Source organism: Neopelma chrysocephalum, unplaced genomic scaffold (assembly GCF_003984885.1).
Source record: "Neopelma chrysocephalum unplaced genomic scaffold, ASM398488v2 Primary Assembly neopelma1_23, whole genome shotgun sequence".
Taxonomy (NCBI): Eukaryota; Metazoa; Chordata; class Aves; order Passeriformes; family Pipridae; genus Neopelma; species Neopelma chrysocephalum.
The window spans coordinates 32,287,161-32,306,988 of NW_020897691.1; the positions used below are offsets into that span (position 1 = coordinate 32,287,161).

General features: G+C 39.2%; 1 protein-coding gene across 2 annotated transcripts in view; it reads right to left on the minus strand.

The window, feature by feature from the left end:
* The window catches only part of NT5DC1 (5'-nucleotidase domain containing 1), a 137,229-nt gene that overhangs the window by 16,254 nt on the left and 101,147 nt on the right, over positions 1-19,828 (minus strand). For both annotated transcript variants that reach the window (XM_027692795.1, XM_027692805.1), the window contains 2 exons: positions 5,138-5,256; positions 4,163-4,321 (listed from right to left, as the gene is read on the minus strand). In XM_027692795.1, the coding sequence (XP_027548596.1) occupies positions 4,163-4,321; positions 5,138-5,256 (278 nt within the window). The remainder of the gene's footprint in view (positions 1-4,162; positions 4,322-5,137; positions 5,257-19,828) is intronic.

Genomic DNA, 19,828 nt, shown 5'->3' on the forward strand with positions numbered 1-19,828 from the left:
CATGTACTATAAATCTCTACATCTGTGAAATGAGGCAAAAGTCTGCTCTTAACATGTCTACTCCTCACATGCTTGGAGGCACATGCTCAACAGTGGGGCTGAGCATATCTGGAAGATGCTCCAGCCACACCTGCAGCCCCCAGACACAGGATTTGCTTTCACAGCAGGACAGTAGATCCTGGGAAGTGCTGAGCAAACCCTCTTTCTCATGTAAATCCCCCAGGCATATGGGTTTGCTCTCAGGCATATTGGTCAGACAGTAGTAGGTCACACATTGATTGTATCAGCTGAGGGTACAAAGCCTCAAAGAAAACGTCTAGACTTCAAGGAAATAAGGATGGTACCAGGCTTCCCCAAGTCGCAGGGTCGTCCACTAAATCAAAACACCTGGAATACTGTCACCTTTGCTTTACTAACTGTAGACAAATAGGGCCTGTTAACAGAGCAGACAGAATCTGTTAATAGGACCCTTGGGTAACACTAATTTGCCAACTTACAAATGACCTTTCTAAAATACAAGTAGGCAGGAAGCTGAGCTCTGAAGCTTTCCTACATTGGTAAAGAGTTGAAAAAAAGAAAGATGTAAGGGAGACAGGAGTGAAAAGTCAAGCTGTTAGTATTTTTTAAAGGCTTTATTTAGGTGGAGATTTGCCATCTATGCCATCGTCTTTGTACCAAGCACAGAGCATGAGGAATACCTCACGGCATCCAATATGATGGATGGTACTGATGGCTGTATGCTTTGTGCCAAGGTAGTAATGCCATCACCGACTCCTGCCAGAAAGAAATCAATGCTCAAAATACAGTTTTGCTGGTGTAACAGTAAGTATGTGAAATGTTGCTGCCAGTACAGCTGTGCTAGTCACAACAACCAGATGTTCCTAAATAACACACCTATGCTGGGTATGCAAATAGACAAGTCAGCCACTGGTCTGTTGCACAGAACCTGCATGCTTACAAGTCATGTGCAAATATAAAACATTTCACCAATGATTATTGTACCTAAACTACCATATGGATCGCTATAAGCAGACTTAAAATAAAATGCATTGCACTTCAGCATATTGCCTTAAGGACGTTGCTTTAACTCACCAGGCTCCACAACAGCCCATCAGGTTATTCCTGAAAGTACTGTTGGATTTGTGTTAAACAGGAATAAAGAGACAAACAGAGCCAATAGGCACAAAGTAAATAGCCTTGTCTATGCTCACAACAAGGGAGTCATGGAAATTCAGGGGAATAAGGGCCCTGACCCCTACAACCAACCAGCCACTAGGCAATACTGTGAAAATTAAGTTCTCTCTTCCAACTGCAAAAATGTCATCTATATCCACCAAAAAATTCTTTGATTTCTGCTCCATTCATTCCTATAGCCCAAGGTTCTTACAGCTCCTCTGCAACAATTTCCCTCGAAATCCTGGGACAAATTCCAGCTTTTCTTTGAGTTTTTATTGATGGAATTGATCACACATTTAAAGAACAGAAGGCAAACCCAAAGCCTCCAGTCAAGCAAACAAACCCCCAATTCTGGGAGGGGGGGAATCTTGTTTCAACACAATGCTTCATACTTTTTTTCCCCCTGCATGCTGCAATTCACTTAGAAGCCAAGTAACTGCACGAATAGTTTTTATTTTGCTATTCTCTTGCTTATTTGGTTACAACTCATATACTTAAAAGAACTGTAGTTGTTACCATAATTTCACAGTTATGTGTATCTGGCTTATATCATGCAAATAACTGAAGGGAAAAGACAAAAACTGCCAATAAAAATGGAAATTACAAGTCCTAGTTTGTGTGTGAGAAGGTTGTTTTCTTCCCCTCCCTCTTTTATAGTGATGAAACACCAGTCAAACAACTGGAAACAGATTTTTATAATTTCCTTTTGAAAGATGCAATTGCAAATTAAAGTAATACTTTATTTCTTTAATAGCATTTTATTAAGAGTGATAGAATTGAGGATTGTGTCATGTATTACACAGAGCAGTGTATTTTTTTTTATTGCCAATGAATGCTAAGGCTGATGAACCAGATGAAATCTAATCTGTTTGTGACTAATTTGCCAAAAACACCTGACTTCATACACTCATTTGAATTGGCTTTTCTCCCTTCCTAACCAAAGGGTTAATGGGAGAAGTTGCTCGGTGGAATGAAAACAAAACTTCCATAGGATTGTAAAAGGAGACCCTTTGAACTAGTCCTGTTAAGTTAGTGGTGTCCAGTCAACTGCAGAGATATGGATGTGACCTGTTGTTCAGACTCCAGTGAGCAGCGTGGTAATGAAATAACACCACTGACCTGCCATGGCCCCCCTGGTTCAGGTTCCTTTAATCAACACAATTCATTTCTCCCTTGCTTGCTTGCTGTCACTGGTAGCGGATGTAAACTGAACAGGGGTTGTGTATGGCAGGGGTGGTGTCTCCCGAGACAGGAATACTATAGCATCAGTGAAATGTCAAGCACATGTCTAAAAGTCTCAATTTCCTGCTTGATAACTGATGTGATAGAGAAGATGGATCTTGTGAGCAGTTGACCAGAGCTGTTTCAATACAAGAAAACCAAATCATCATCATGGGCTTAGAAACACATTGCACAATTATTCTTTCTTTGTACTTCCAGGAAAAGAAACATTTTCTGGCTGTCCATTTAAATGCTTAAGAAACCATGGTTGAATAAAATCTAACAAAGCTTACAAAAATGCAACAATGTAGCAGAATCTCCAGTCAGAGAATGAACAAAGTTAGGGAGGAGAATGAGTTATTTTTAAAGCATTAATTCCTCAAATCAAATTATATTAACCCATGTAGTGCTACTAATAACTCTTCCTTCCCCCCACCTGCCTCCGACCTTTCTTACCAAGAAACACATTTTTCTTGACAGGAGATTGAGTTTCTTTGTCCTAATCTTTGTTTTTCTGCAACCTAGGAAAAAGCCTAAACATCAATGATTACATTTCCTTATTTCAGTGACTGAACTGTCCTTGTCTGACTTTAGTTTAGAAATCAGGATAATGGGTGAAAATATAAGATATGTCTATTAAAAGCAGAGCAATAGATATAATATCTATATTGTTTTAGTCCTATTGAAGATATCCTTTTCTCCATTGAAAACTGGCTTTTACAACACTTCTTAGTCAGATTAAAAACATAACTAGTATAAAACCACCTCCACAAATTTTTTCTATCAGTAAGTTAACTTTTTAATCATAAAGAGTAATTATTTTAACAGAAAAATCAAGCTTAGTGCTTTACAAAGCAAAGAGCAAAAAGCACATGCATCTCTCTGCAACTAGAAGAAAATGACCTATTTATTTAGCAGCATATGAAATTAAAACGCTCCAAACAGAGTGTGAAGCTGCCCTGCAGTTCCTACCTACAGTGCTGAAGGTACAATGCTGCCACATCATCCATATGAGTGCTGTTCCCTATCTACTTTGTTCTTTGCCAGTGGAGAGGAGGATAAACCATAGTAACTTTTCAAGTTCTGTGGGAGAATTAAAGGGTGGCAGTAATGCTAAGGCCCTGCTTCCCAGCTGTGATCAACCTCAAAGTCACATAATTTATCTGAAGTAACTATCAGCAGTTTGCACTGGAACAGATTTTGAAACAGTCCCTCTTATCTGAGTGCAGCTGTCACCAAAATAAACAACCTATGAGGTAAGCTGCAAATTAGAAGTTCTTTGTATATAAGGAAAGTACAAGCAAGCTGTATTTCACAGAGAAAGAAAGAGAGCTTTAAAACAATCTAATAAAAATTCCCCTGTGTTTACAGTTGGCCACAACACACAGGGAAATGTCATGAACTCAGCAGAATTCAGGTGCTGGACTTGTGATAAGTGTCCATGAAATTTCTCCTTGTAGGATGGAGGGCAGGTTCTTGTTACTAAAAAGGAGAAGACTATGGGTTGTTGCTCAGGGAGAGCACACACAGCTCTTTTGCTGAGATCCATGACTTAGCTCCGGGTAGAAGCTCTGTGTCACTCATGTAAGGCCTAAGCTGGGTCAGAACAGCATCCTCCTGGTAAGGTAAGGAGGATATATCTGTGGGGGATGCTGATGCTGCCAGCATGGTGAGATAAGCAGGTTCATTCTCAGTGCAGGTGGCATGAGGCTTTTTTGTAACTTACTTTATTCTGTTCCAGGAAACATCTGCAAGGAACCCTTACCTCATATTTTCCTTTCTTCTCCAAGGGCTCAGATTCAGCCTTTGCAGGCACTGCAACTTTGTCCCCTAGAAGCTCCTCTAAGATGAAGACAGTTTCCCAGTTGCTATAGTGACGAGCTGGGAAAATATCTGAGTGCATGCTGTCACCAAAATAAACAACCTACAAAGGAAAAAGTAAATTAAAAGTTCATTGTATGTGAGGAAAACACAAGCAAACTGTATTTCACAGAGAGAGAAAAAGAGGTTTAAAACAACCTAATAAAAATTTCTCCACGTTTACAGTTGGTCATGACACAAAGATATTTTATTAATATCAAGTTTGGGGTTTTTCCATAAGGGAAAGGTTGGCCTCACAACACCCTCCTCTCTTCTGCCCTCCAGGGGCACTGAACAGGGATGCCTGACTGGGACTGGGACAAGGGACATCACTGAGCTTTTTGACTGACAGAAATAGCCTGACAGGAAGCAGGTGAATGACTACCAAGAAAATACACTAAACAGGAATGAGTTTTGGACTACACTGGAAACAAGAGAGAACATGGAGCATCTTTTGGTGACACAGAACTCTTCTGTGTCCAGAGAGGAGTTTACCCACTAGAGAAAATGTGGTCACACCATCTTCAGTGGCATTTTCACCCATCCAGACCTGTACTTAAAATAACATAATCCTAGTTTTCACCTTTTAATCTATTTAATCTGTTTCCCCAGGGAGATTACCTGATTATAATCCAATTCTTCCCAAAGCTGCCGAAATGCATGATCATTCATACAGAATAAAACATCCAGAAAGTTTACATATTCTACCGATAAGAAGATTAATATGCTACTTCCAGTTCTGGGCTGCAGTCTGCTAGACAGCAGCAAGTTTAACCAGAACAAAAGTTTGTGACCAATCACATCAAAAACTTTAATGAAAGCTTGTCTGGTGAATTCTTGACTGAAACAGTATTTTCAGAAAGATTTTTTCTAAGCATACCTTGGGATCCAGCTTGCCAGTCATCTTCTTCAGCAGATCAAAGAGCTGGATAGCATTACCTTGGGAATACCAGCCGGGCTTGTCCAGTGACAGCAGAGCCTCCTGCTCCTCATCATTCTCTGAAATCACCAAATTGCATGCTGTTAGCGAGACCAGCCTACCCTCCCGTATTTGTGACACGTGTGAGAAGTTACCTGCGCATGACTGGTCTATTTTGACATTAAACCAGCTCCAATATCTGGCTCAAGTTCTAGTACTGACTGCGGATTCAGTCAAGGTGTTTGGTAGCTGAGAGTAGGCAGACATTTGTGAGAAAAGAAGCAGCTGAGCCTTGTCTGCATGGACTACAGAAGAGCTAAGGAATCAAAGTAATGGGCTTGGCCTCCCAAACACTGCAGCAGTGAAGGCAGGAAGCCACATGCACCCTACAAATGGAGGAGCTGCTAAAAATGTAAGGTGAAACCGTGAGAGAAAACAGACCATAAGAGACAACGTGTACCTCGTCACACAGACAAATGACCTATGGTTTTTAAACACTGACATGAAAACAACAAAACAGACTGAAGCAGCTCTTAATGGCATTCACCAGCCTTAGATAAGCAAAAATAATGAGCAGTTCCAGTTGTCATACAGTTTTGAAGAAATGATGAGTGGACAATATTGCTGCTGCTGGTGTAATCCACACTGACATACATTCACACTGGCAGTGTCAGTGATTCAGAAAAATCAGCAGACGCTGAAACTCCCTTGTCATCGCCCAGCTGTGCCATAGGCTTTGTTTCTAGCTGGTCCCCAAAGCAGATGGATCTGTCCTGCTGTCCATGTAACCTTGTTGCTTTTTCAGATCCATGTGCCACTGATAGATGAACTCTTTTTAGCTTCTTGCCGGAGCCTTAGTGAACCAATAAACTAGAATTTCATCAGAAATATTACTATTAATGTCTTTTGTCTACTGAATTGATGCAACAAACGGTTGATTTTGTTATTCAGTCTCAATCAAACAGGTCTTAATTTTATACTAGAGACAGATGGGTTAGAAGCCAATATAGTGTTGAGATCTGACTTAGGTGTAACATCGGGACTTCAGTTTTTCTCCTGCTTTATAGAATTCTTCAAAGTACTCAAAATGCGTTAGGAATAAGAGTAAGACATAGGAAAATTCACTTGATTAGAGAGTACTGGAAGCTGGAATGCAAATTCTGGAGAACAGTGAAATGATAAGACAACATTTTGTTTAAGAGCACTGAAGATGTACATGAAGCAGTACATTGGTCCTTGAAAGAAATTAGAAAAAGAAGCAAAAAGGGGGAAATAGGTATGTGGAGAGAGGAAGTAAATAATACTTTAATATTATGAATCTAAGAATTTGAATAAACATAGGATTTATTCTCAGACAAAACAATTCTATATTAAGGACGTTTTATAAACTAGGAAAAAACAAGGAAATTCAAAGTTGACATTAGCAATTCATGTAGAACTTGTGTGGCAGTATCTTTTCCTTTGTTCTTCTTCAGGAACCTAATGATAATAATAATAATAAATATGATAGCATCCATTAAAAAATATCTTTATTTCCTGACTTTTAAAATACATTTGACCAAACAACTTTTGATCAAACAGAAGTTGTCAAACTTCAGTAAATTTGTTTTATTTTCCCTGTATTTTTAGACATATTTGCATGGCTGGCTGAACGAGTAGACACAATCTTCAAATGACACAGACATAGAAAAAGAAACTTATAAAAACTCTTTTGAGCTGCTATCAAAAGTTTCTTCACATTTGTGAAGGTTAGTTTAGTTATCATTGTCTCTCCATGGGGAGACAATTCAATCAGGAAAATACTGGAGAAAAATAGAGCTATTATGAGAGGTATTTTCAGAATAAAAACATTGCATTTGCAAACAGGAGCCCTATGTATTACAGCAACACCAGAAGGCCCCAGCAAAGAGCAAGACCCTGCTTTGCTACTTCTATGGAAAGGCATAAATGGCAGTCCTGACTGAAACAATTCACTCTAATTACAAGGTAGAAGACCTCTCACTCTGTGAGAGCTATTACTGTCACCCCTAGCAATGGGTTTCATCTCACTTAACCTAATGCATCTGGAATTTAGGCTTCTAATTTATGGTTACAATCTGAACTAACTGGCCAGGATCCCATGGTAGGCAAAAGAGAGTGCAAGAAGCACTTTCTAGAGGTGCCAGCTCTGGAGAAGGAAAGGATTTAATTAAGTTAGAAACTTTGCTTTTAGGCAGTGAAATGAAGGGAAATTAATTTCCCCTTAAGAAGGAGGCAGCTAACAGCATTGAGATGTCTAGTTCATTATAGGAACACTTCAATTTTGGAAGGAGCTTCAGAAATTTGAGAAATTAGGATAGGTCCTTTAAAATATTTGAGTTGTAGGGTTGTAGGGAGAAAATTGTGAACGGGCAAACCTTGCCTTGAAGCATCTCACATGGCTGCTTGTGCTCACACATCTAGGGGTGACTGTGTCAATTTTATTTCTGCAATCTGAAGCAGGAGGAAATGAATGGTGTATCAATTGCAGTAAGCCATTAATGAGAACAGTTTCTAATTCACTTACATTTGCCCTGTGGCAAAATTATAGGTAAAAAAATTATTAAACTGTCTCTTAAGGTTTCTTGTAGAAGTTCTGCCATGTAAAAATTGATACACAACAACTTAGAAACCATCAATGACACCATTGGCTCTGACCTTGTATTGTATCTTTGAGATGGCAACTACAAAACAGCGCTGAAGAAATCTTAAAATTTCCTGCAAAAATGCTGCATAAATGTGGTTATGGTAGTTCCTAATATATCTTAGATATTCCAAGCCTAACACTGGCAACACTTGGTCAAGAGGAAAATTGCTGCTGACCTTCTTTCCACTTTGCTGTTATTGATTCGTAGAAGTTCATTCAAAGGTCAGAAATGCTATCAATATTCTTTCAGCAGGAAGCAACATATATAGGTGGGGATGCTAATGCTTCAGGTCTATAAACTGGGAGGAAAAGGAGATGTCCTGACAATTTCAAACAGACTGGATAACCAAAAAGAATTTCTCAGATGATTTAGATAGAGTGACTTGCTTCCTTCTGAAGTCTAATATATCACTGCAACCCAGATTCCTGGCTGTAGATTGAAAACGTGTCACGACAAGAAATGTAAAGGTAGCAAGCAAGTAGAATTAAAATAATTACAGCCAGAAAATCGTTCTATTAAAACACTCACCCAAACCTAACAGTGATTCAGAGCAGTTTTCCTGAGGGGAAGTTACTGTTGCTGTTTAAAAACAACAATCAAAGCTTGACTCATGCTGGGACAACATTAATATTACTGGAATGGCAATTTGCATATGGTTGTGTCTAACAGCTTGGGAAATGGTTTCTGATTCAGAAATATACTCTCATCACCATTACCAGATATATTTTTTCAGATAAACCAATTCACTAACAAGACTTGCCTACCTTTAAATGTGCATTGCAGCTTTAAACATGGGCTGAGGAACATCTGGTTTCATTCTGAATGATTATGCAAAAAGTAATCAGTGAAGCTTATTCTCATTTAAATGACAACTGATGGTAATTTACTTTGGCAAAGGGTCACTGGTTGGGAAAGACTGCACATGCTTGCTTACTGCCGCCTGCTTGGCTGTCTGTTTATGAGTTATATCTGCTGAGGCGGAAACCTGAACACATGCAGTTCGAGTGCTGAGGTGGTGTCCACACAGCATGTTCAGCCCAAGGTCTAAATATGGGGATCCACACCTAACCTGGCTAGCATTTACACTGTTAAAGCCCAGCCCATGGGACAGGTCTCATGCTTGGGAAGCCCAAGGTTAAGAGAGAAGCTAAGAGATGAGCATGAATTTATGCTTCAACAGTTACTCACATATACTGAGCCATACCTACACCCAGCTTAATTTTCATCAGCTCACCACCCCTGAGGCGCCACCCTGCACTGCTCATCTGGCTGGGTGCCCTGCACTGAGTGTTGGTTACACGCTGGGCCAGGACCTGCAGGTGACTCACCAGAGAGCCCGAGGACACCTCGCATCTGCTTGACTGGGCAGACAACAGGGTAAGAAAGAAAATCCAGGTGGCCAGAGCCCATGCCAGCCGAAGATGTGCTAGGTTTAACTACAGTGTTCCTACAGCTCCCCAACAGACCCTCCTCCTGCCTTTCTGCCTTTCTCTTGACAGCCTTTTACTCATTTCCATACAGACCTAGTCAGAGAGGCTACTAGAGTTACTGATATTTTTTTTCCTTTGAGCTGCAAAGTAGAATGATAAACATGCGTCAACTCTGTCACTGCTCGTGCCTGTACCTGCTCCTGCCTTTTCTTGCCCATGGGCAGCTCTGGTGGGCTCCCAGTGCCTGCAGGCACCTAGCACAGACGAGCTCATGTGTTCAGCACACTGAAGCTCTGGTTACGACCATGGGGGTTATTGTAAAACAAGTCCATTCTGTAATCCACAACTATCATACTGATATACCTCTCTGCAGTTTAAAATAATGCCATTTCAGCCCCCAAGGGCATTAATATAAAAGCTGGGTTATGTTCTGGCTTCACTTGCAAGCACAGTCTGATTCTGGATAGCATTTTGGGCTCACTTAAGAAAAGAAAACAAACTCTCCTTTCCTTAAGGGAAACCAGGGCAGGAAAGCACAAGACAAAGGGACTTGCACAGGTAAAATCCTTCTGATGGGTTCTTCTACTTGTAAAAGTAATGAGATGGGATGATATAAGCTGTAGAGTTTCCCTGTCTGCATATTCTCCATGAAGAAAGCAAGTACTTACAAGTTTCCTGGAGGTAAAACTTCCTACCCTATGGGCACCCTTCTTAGGGTACCACCCAAAATTCCTGTGTATAGACCAACCAACTTTGCTGTGTGGTTTCCAGGATTCACTCAGGTATTACTGTGTGTTTTGCCATCCCTGAATTGCTTCTGTGCCCTGGAAGCAGCTGTGAAATCCATCTGCCCGATGTGCATCAGCATTTGCAAGTCCCTTATCTGACTGCATGACTACAGGGAAGTGATAAGGAACAAATTATTTCCATAGTGTGATGTCCTGAAATAAAAGCTTAAGGCTTCCCAAAGTGACTGGTGCTTTTGGCCATCTCCATTCTTGGCTGAAGTTCACTTCCCCTTCCTGCCTTTGCATTGTTCTGCATTTTTTGGGCTGGCTTGTGGTTGGTCAGACAGAGGCTGAACTTATCAAAGTAAAAATTCAGTTTTAAAAATTGTAACATGGCTTTTAAATTTTCATAGGCAGCAATACATCTTTCTTATTCTTAGCAATCCCAACATATATGTGCTTATTCATATGGAGGACTGAATAACAGTTCTACTTAAAGCTGTCAATAGTCTGAAAGAACACCATAGATAAAGCTGAGAGAAAAATACAGATACTATCCTGTGAAAAAATAAACTATTTCAGAATAATACTCTTATCCAATTACCAACAATTCCTTTTCTCAGGAAGGATTTCTGTTCTTTTGCTATTTTATCAGGCCTGATAAAACCAAAGTACATGACAGTGCCTTTTCAAATTGCTCTGGGCATATAAAAAATCCACACAATCCTTTAAGTAGAAAGAGAAAGACATAGTTTTTACATTCTTAGTTTTATTAAAACTTGTTACATTTTTACTAAAATTTGCCTTACTGCATAATTGTGCCAAGCAACAGGATATGTAGAGACAAGACTGCAGTTTTACTTGTTTGTAAGAAAATCAGTAGTTCCTTTAGAGAAGTCAGCAAGTAAATTTCTTTAGGAGGTTTTGACTGTTGTGTTACAGGAACCGAAAATAACAGCTCACTACAGATTTAGTAATTTGCTTTCAAATCTGTCAAACCACTAACTTTATAACTTCCCCGAACAGTCTAGCTAAAGACGTATTTCTATTTAAAACACTGATATGATGAAATACAAGCAAGGTCATTTCTTCTTGGAAAAGGACAACTTTTTGGAAAACAATTAATCTACAAGTTCATTTTTAATTGTGATTCATATGCAAATTTTGTGAGTTTTTTTCCATATTTTTATTTAATTGTATTTATAAATCAGAAAACTTCTACTTTGAAAGGGTAAGAGGGACATATATACATGATTTCACTTCTTCATTGCAAGTATTTTGCAAGAGTATTTTTGTTTTGCTTTATTTTTTGGGGATCTTGGAGAGGTACAAAATGGCAATAAAGGAAATTCCCTCTCTAGAACAGTTTTATTCTGGACCTCATTAGTTTTGTAGGAAGTTCCTTATAAATGAGGGATTCCCAATATTCAGATAAATGTTCCCAAATAACCATGTAAATATTAGTATCATACTCAACCTAGAGAACCCTATATAATTATGGAGAGAGACAGCCCTTCCCAGAAAGCATTTTCATTCCAAATAAGTTAGGAAAGGTAAGGTAATTGAGGAAAAAAAATTGACATAAACATTCCAGAAATATGCAAGTCAGTTCAACCATCTGTCTAGAGCCTCTCTTACTATGGTGTACTTCAGTGGTGTACAAAAATTTGAAGAGTGGATTGAAGTAGAAGATGGAGGGAAGCACAGAAGATGAGATAAAGGCCCAGTCAGTTCTGACCTAACCTGTCACTTCAGAAAAACGTCTCAATTTCTGAATTAAAATAAAGTTAAGACACACAAAGCATCTCCTTTGTGCTGTGTAGTCTGTAATCTTTCAGTTTATCTGAATCCTCTCGGCCCTTCTAGTAATACCTACTGAAACAAGACATATTGAAATTTGCTCTTGGACCATCCTCTTCCCCACTGAAAACTGACACTGAAATATAATAGGGAAAAACTTACTGCCATCATTTACTTTGGCTTCAGACATTAAATAAAAAAAAAAAAAAAAGAAAAAAAAAAAGGACAAAAGTTCTTTAGTTCTCAGTTACTGAAAGGCTAAGATTTTTTTCCCCTGCATCTTAATACTTCAGGTATAAAATACATATGTAAACTGGAATAGACAATTTGATTCTGAAAAAATGTATCCCCATAAAGCAATATATGGACCCTGCTGCAAGGGGCCTTCGCTTTTTTTTTTTAATTCCCTAAAATATGTTATTTCAAAGGGAATAATAATTGCAGAAGAGAAATGAGCATGCATAGCTATTGCATATACTCATTTGCCTGAAATACACAATAGACATTTTCATTAACTTTTATATGAAAACTATTTATACAACCAAGTTGATTTATGATTTATAAGTAGTTCCATTCCTTGTTATTGACTTATTACACTATATCAAATCCCTACTTTATTTTTATTGATTTACTTTGTCTGAAGTTCCAGCTCCAAATATTGGCTGCCTCTGAAGGGGGGAAGGTTTACATCAGCCTTAAAAGACTAACTTAAGATTTACGATTCCACAGACAAAGAAAGAAATTTGGGAATTAAAAATAAAAAAAATAAATAAGCCCACACAGCTTTTTGCCTGTTGATAACTGTACAGGTATTCCATAGCTGCAGTTATTGGTTATTAAAACCTTGCTCAGCCTTAGTAATTAAAAAGAAGAACCTCAACCCAACCCAGTATTTCTAAGGAAAACTGGATGCCTTAGAATAATCTTTCTTTTTCTCTGGAAATAAAAGCTAACATCTGAGACTACTGAGAGAGGGTTTCTGACTGCTGGTGACCTAAGACTTCTTTTTATCACATGGTAGCAGAGAAGCATTACATTATACATTTAAAAATCATACTGATTTTAAACCCATTTGAATATGGCTGTCAGGGAAGAGACTACCTTGGCATTCCTATATGTACTAAATTGTGAGCATTTTTATAGGTTATTAATAATACTTCAAGTAATAATAAAATAAAAAACCCATTTAATTATAATATAATGGCATTAAATACTAATGGGCCTTTCTATCAGAAAATACAGAAACTGCCACTAATAGTTTAAAATTATGGCAGAATATCAAACATACCCACAATCACAGTGGGTGGTCTTCTTCAGCAGCAAATAAGACTTTTTTATGTGACACATTTTTTGCCTCACATTCTGTTTCCCTTTGCTTATGAAAATGTTCAAGAAGCACCAAAAGACAGTTTGGGACCTAACACTGACTCTAGCTTCAGAGACTCTCCCCTTGGAATCATCACGTTCATGTATCATCAATGAATCCCAATGGGGATTTTGCAATTTTTTGCAACAAGGATGACCCTTAGATGATTTTAGTACAGTCTCTACTGCATTTTATATTATTACTATTCCTTCTAGATAAAAAACCATTACAAAACCTGGGGTTATGCAGTGCACCCTTGCCATGAGCAATGTGCACATTAGGGTCTATCAGAGAAAGCGCTAAAGAAAGAAAATAGTTTGGAGTTTTGCTGTTGAGTAATTAGGTGGCTACAAGTTACAGCTAAACAGGAAAAAAGAGGAGTACATAAATGAGGAAATCTCCCCAGACAGTGGGTATGCTGGAGTGGTCCAGCTGGGGAGCAGGATGGCCATGTTGCAGCCAGCTCCTCGAGCATGTGCCTTGCTGAGAGGTGTGTGGGGGCCATGACCGAGGATGTCCTTGGGAAGGGTGCTCATCCTTGGAGACACAGCAGGGAAAAAGCATCCTGATGCAGCTAGCGCTTGGGGGACTGTGGTAGACTGCATGGGTGGGAGGCTGCTGGACATGACCCAGCAATGTGCACTCATAGCCCAGAAAGCCAGTGGTATCCTGGGCTGCATCAAAAGCAGAGTGGTCAGCAGGTCGAGGGAGGTGATTCTGCCCCTCTACTCTGCTCTGGTGGGACTCCACCTGGAGTACTGCAACCAGCTCTGGGGTCCTCACCACAGCAAAGACATTAAGCTGTTGGAGCGACTCCATAAGAGGGTCACAAAGTTGATCAGAGGGATGGAGCGCCTCTTCCATGAAGAAAGGCAGAAAGAATTGGGATTGTTTAGCCTGGAAAAGAAAAGGTTTTGGGGTGACCTAATTGCAGCCTTCCAGTATCTGAAGGGAACTTACAGGAAAGATGGGCACGTATTGACAGGACAAGGGGGAATGGGTTTAAATTGAAAGAGAGTAGGCTTAGATTAGATATTAAGAAAAAATTCTTTACTGTGCGGGTGGTGAGGCACTGGAACAGGTTACCCAGGGAAATTGTGGATATCCCATTCCTAGAAGTGTTCAAGGCCAGGTTGGATGGGGCTCTGAGCAACCTGGTCTAGTGAAAGGTGTCCCTGCCCACAGCAGTGGGGTTGGAAATAGATGATCTTCAAGGTTCCCTTCCAACCCAAACCGTTCTATGATTTTAAGATTCTATGAATATCTTTCCCATTTCTTATCTGTGATATTTGTATGATTTGCAAAATCACTCAGTATCTACATGAAAATATGCTTTACCTTATTTATCAGAACCAAGAGCATTGTGCCAGATCTCCCTATTCAGGAATTTCATAGATAAAATCTTTTGCTACTATTAGTCTGGAAAAAATAATAATCTTGGAGCATTCAGCCTTAGTCTGGCAGTATCACAGAGGCACCTAGAGTCCTCCTGCAGAGGACTATATACTTACCTAAACACTGCGATGTCCCAATAAATGTCCATTTTTGTATTCCCTGACCTTTAATTTCCTTGTACTAGCTGGGGGAGGCAGAGCTGCTTCTGAACGAGGCAATACTCTACACAACTGAGATTTCCCCCATATGCAATAAATCCACACCTGCTTTTTGTTGCCGCTCTCCTCTGCCACTGATCACTTTGCAGTTCTCTTGGGTGGTTCATAAGCATTGGGTAAGCTGTAGTATTTAGAAACTGGGAAACTGAAGCAGAGATTAGCTGTCATATAAAACTCAAGCAGATCTCAGTTCAAGCTTTGCTCAGGATTCTTCCTCATGTTCTCAGCTCATTTTTAGGGCTTCCTAACCAGCTCCTTTCACTACTTGCTTCCAATAGCAATCTGATGCCTGCAGTACAAAGATTAAAATGTGCTTTCTGCAAAAAACAATTCTACAGGCTAACCTTAATGAAAGCTTGACATTTTGGAAGAACATACAAGAGAATAAAGCTCCTTAATGAAAACCAGCACATACAGATTCATGGAAACTATGCTGAAGGGAAGCTTTCTGCACTGGCTGCCAGCTCTCACTCTGCTAGGAATGTACCATACACGACTCTATTTTTGCTCTACTACAAACTGCCTCAATTCCAATTTCCAAATTAATTACAAATCAAATCGCAAGGTAACTCCTTATGAAGTTCTCTGTCTAATCATCTACTTCTTTTTGAATTCCACAGATGAAAACAATTACATGGAGAACAGACATGAACGAAACCCCCATCATCTATCATGTATTGTTTATGAACATGTGATGTATGTCAAAGAATGTTTTTTCCCTGCAAAGTCATAATGGCAAGTCCCCTATGATATAGGTAATCTTTCTTTCTTCCAGCAATTCCCTTTGGATTTTGACAGCTGTTTAAGAACTATAACGTGTAGTTATTTCTCACAGGTTTGCACCTAATCTTAGTGGACCGGTGAAGTTTACAAACTTGTATTGACCTACCCCCCAGGCATCCTGGCTTCCATAGGTCCTATGCCACTTCTGCAAGACCTATGTTTGAGTTCCTTAGGGCTCTTGATTAGCACTGGAGGTCCATAATTATCCGAGGAGTACAACGTGGCTGGGATTCAGACCCAGGTGTAGAAACACAGAAGGTTCTACAACAGGAAGCACAGCCACCGCAGAGCGCAGCACTGAGTCAATGGGGCCGATGTTTCTGTGCAGTATAGGCACTGCTGTTTGGGCACTGTACCGTGTCTGCTAGCTCTTCAGTGCCTACAGTGGGAGTTGGCTGAAGATAAATGATAGATAGCCAGAGTAGACTCTATTCAATGTGGTTTCTGTATCTATTCCTGGTACTTATTTGTTTCAAAACAGACCTCTGTGATTTTCAACATATGGCATAACCCTTACAATGTAATTCTGAGTCAATTTTTGTTTGAGGGAGTGTGCTGGTTTTGGTTGGGGTAGAGTTAATTTTCTTACCAGTGGCTACTATGGGACTGTGCTTTGGATTTGTGCTGAATACAGCCATGATATTAGAAATGTTTTTGCTGAGCAGGGCTTGCACAGAGCCAAGGCCTTTTCTGCTTTTCATACAGCCATGCTGGCAAGAAAGTTGGAGGTGCATGTGAATTTGGGAGGAGGCATAGCTGGGACAGGTGACCCAAAATAAGCAAAGGGATATTCCACATTATATGGCATCACATCCTATATAAAGTGGGAGAAAGAAGGAGGAAGCGGGAGATATTTGGAGTGATAGTGTTTGTTTTACCAAGTAACCACTGTGCATGATGGGGCCCTGCTCTCCTGGAGATGGCTGAACACCTGCCTGTGCATGGGAAGTAGTGAACTAATTCCCTGCTTTTCTTGAGTGTGCAGCTTTTGCTTTCCCTATTAAACTGTCTTTATCTCAATCTACGAGTTTTCTGGCTTTTACCCTTCTGACTCTCTCCCCAGTCCCAAAGGTGGGAAGCGAATGAGTGGCAACGTGGGGCTTGGTTGCTGGCTGGGGTTAAATCACAACAGGGAGAGGCTTGTAACTCCATGTAAGAAAATAGCTTCTGAAAACTATCAATTTCTCTGATACAGGTTTAGCAAGAAGAAAAGCCAGGTTTTGAATAATCTACCAAGGGTGTAACATCTACTTAGAAACAGCAGTAGAGTCTCGTAATGATCTACATGAATGTTTAAATTTTCCAGTGGGACCTTTATTATTCGATGGACAAAATAAAATGTATCTGTTTAACAATATAATAGTAAAAATACACAAATCAAAAGGAAGTATGTATTCTCTTAGTGACAGAACAGCTGTTGGGTTGTGCATAGTTTGTTTCCCTACTGTTTCTTTCAGACTTTTTAAATTTCCAGTTCTGCCCTCCCAGTCATGGACACTTTTGATGGACATTCTTATGTGTCCTGAGAAATAGAATGAAGGTGAAATAACATTCATAACCAGAAGCAATATTAAAAACCCCACACCCTTCTAGTCTAGAATTCTGGATATTGAATCGAATTACCTGTATAAAAAATTGCTGGACATTCTTCAGTTATTATACTGGTGTGAGCTACCATGTATCCAATGCAAAGAAGCCACAAACTACTTGATCATTAAGACATCTTAACACCACTTTGATAAATTAAATTAAGTGAACTACATGTCCCTCAGATGTAAATGCTTAAGCAACTTTTTCAAACTTTCAGCATTTCCATGGAAGTATAAACATGGGAACTGGAGGTAAAATTTCAGAATGGGTGCTACTAATGCTGCAACAAGAGTTAGCTTGGTGAGTCTTGCTCATGTATGGAAGACGTGCATTTGCCTTTCTCTTCCATACAGAACTGGGTCTCCACGCTCAGTGCGAAAACTTCCATAAATCCCAGGTATTTTTATGCATCACACATTATTGTCACACTATAAATGTGGCCTATGTTGAGTGCTGACTGCTCTGCTTCTAAATTCTGTTTGTCTTTTCTCAGAGAATATGGAGGAAAAAATCATCTCCTCTTAATAATATTTTCATGTGTTGGAGAGAATTCCCTTAAGTCAAACAATCTATTTGATGAACACAGTCTTGTCTGGAATATAAAGGGGTCATTTAGGCATTTAGGCTTTGGTTTTGAAAACACGGACTCAGATATGGCAATTCATGTTCTGTAGGGACTTACTGCAGAGAGAGGATGGGGTTGATAGGCCCTTAGCAGCTCATTCTGCTGTAAAAAGAAGCTGCATATTTTGATTAATTTGGCTTCCTAAATGTGGAGGTTTTTGGCCTTATCTCTCTGCCTTATCATCTCCTGATTAGACTGTATCACAGTTCCATTCTCTGCTAACATCCTGAAATAAAGTAGCAACACTGGAAGGTGATCACAAAACTATGACTGAGGATTTTTTGTAGATGTTGACTTCTAATGACCTCACAATCACATGGCATATGTGTTTAAAGGCATTTGACATGCTTCTCTATGAAGAAGTTTCTTCAATTAAAATGAAACATAAACATGGCCTGACTCATTGGTATGCAACTGTCTTCCAAAACAAACAATTAATCTGGTTTATTACTTTCAATATTTTGAAATAATTATTGAATAGCCATTGAATAATTTGAATAGTTTCAGTATAGAAGACATCAAGCTCATAGGTCCAGTTCCTTGAACTTACACAGGATATGTCACTGAACCGTAAAAAGTAAATCCAGCAGAATTAATTGCAATTATGTTATCTTAATTTTCCCATTATGCTAAATCTTTAAAAAGGGCTAAAAAAATCTTCACAATCAAGACTGATAGAGTACTTATGCAAACTCAGTTTACAGTTCTTTAGTGCTTCTGGATTAGGACATTAGATATCTTAGGTGAATATGCTGATCTGCCAGAGATACGATTATAGGTTAAGTCATTCGGTTCCTTGGCTCTAACAGAAAAGCCAGTGTTTTTGTTTTTCTACCATTTTTTTATCTGGTCTGCCTGTGGGTTCCTTGAAGACAGAGACTGATTCTTATCATGTCCTTGCACAATACCTTAAAGAAACGGGCTTTGAGCTTTATGGGGTTTGAGCTTTATCCAGGCTTCGAATATAACCTGATATAATCAGTAACTTTGCAGTAGTGGTACTGCAGTAGTTACTGTAAGTCCTTTTGAAAAGGAAAATGAACTCTCCATACACAAAGAATTCTGGGTTTAGAGTACTTAGCAATTATGCTAAACATGTTTTCCAGTTTTAACAAAAGGAATATTGTTGATACTATGCTTTTGAAAACAGCAGTTTTAGCTTTCTTTGAACTAGCTTTCTTATCAGCTTTGTGCCAAACATGCTATTTAATATCAAAGGTAATCAGCTGAAGCAACCCCTGCTGTCTTTATGCAGAAGAAAGTTACAGTTTTTCACTGTTTTGATTTTAGGATGAATAACTTCTTATTCCTTTTATCCTCTGAGGTACTTTGAACACTATGCAAACATACAAAGACCTTGGCCTGACACATTTACTATAATTTTTTTTTTTAAGAAGGATGGGCATTGGAAAATGCATCTGTAGCTCAGCATTCATCTCAATACTCAGCAACAAAGAGATGCCAGATTTCAAAGACAGTCTTTTTCCTTTTTTTAAAAAAAAAATTAATTTAATTTTTTAAAAAAATTAAATAGACAAGGAATTGTTTATGAACAACACTGGAAATAATAGGGCCCATCTTCCTATGAAGTTGTGTCTTGCAGTTTCACTGGATTCACTGAGTGTCTAATAGGGTAGAAAGTCTCATGGGTGCTTTTCCAGTAGCACGTCATTTGTGGCTAGGCTCTTGTGGACCGATACTCCAGTATCTAATCAAGGGTAAGTTTATACTTCAGCCTTTCTTTGCATTGGCAGTGACAGAACAATTTTTTTTCCTCTGCAGCCTGCTGAGGCTGCAGTATCTCTGAGAATACTGGGCCACACTCAAATGTGGTTGAAATTGCATTAGTGATAGAGATTTGCAGTAGGGGATGGACAGAAATTCCTACTCACGTATGCCATGTGATTGCATAAGCCTCAATGCTTAGGTAAACAGACTAAATGTTAAAGAATGATCCCTGTGTCCTGGTAGCTCCTCTGGCTAATATGGTTAAGGCATATACCAGAGGAGCTCAAGAAGGAGCATCCAACCCAATTTCCAATGGTCAACTC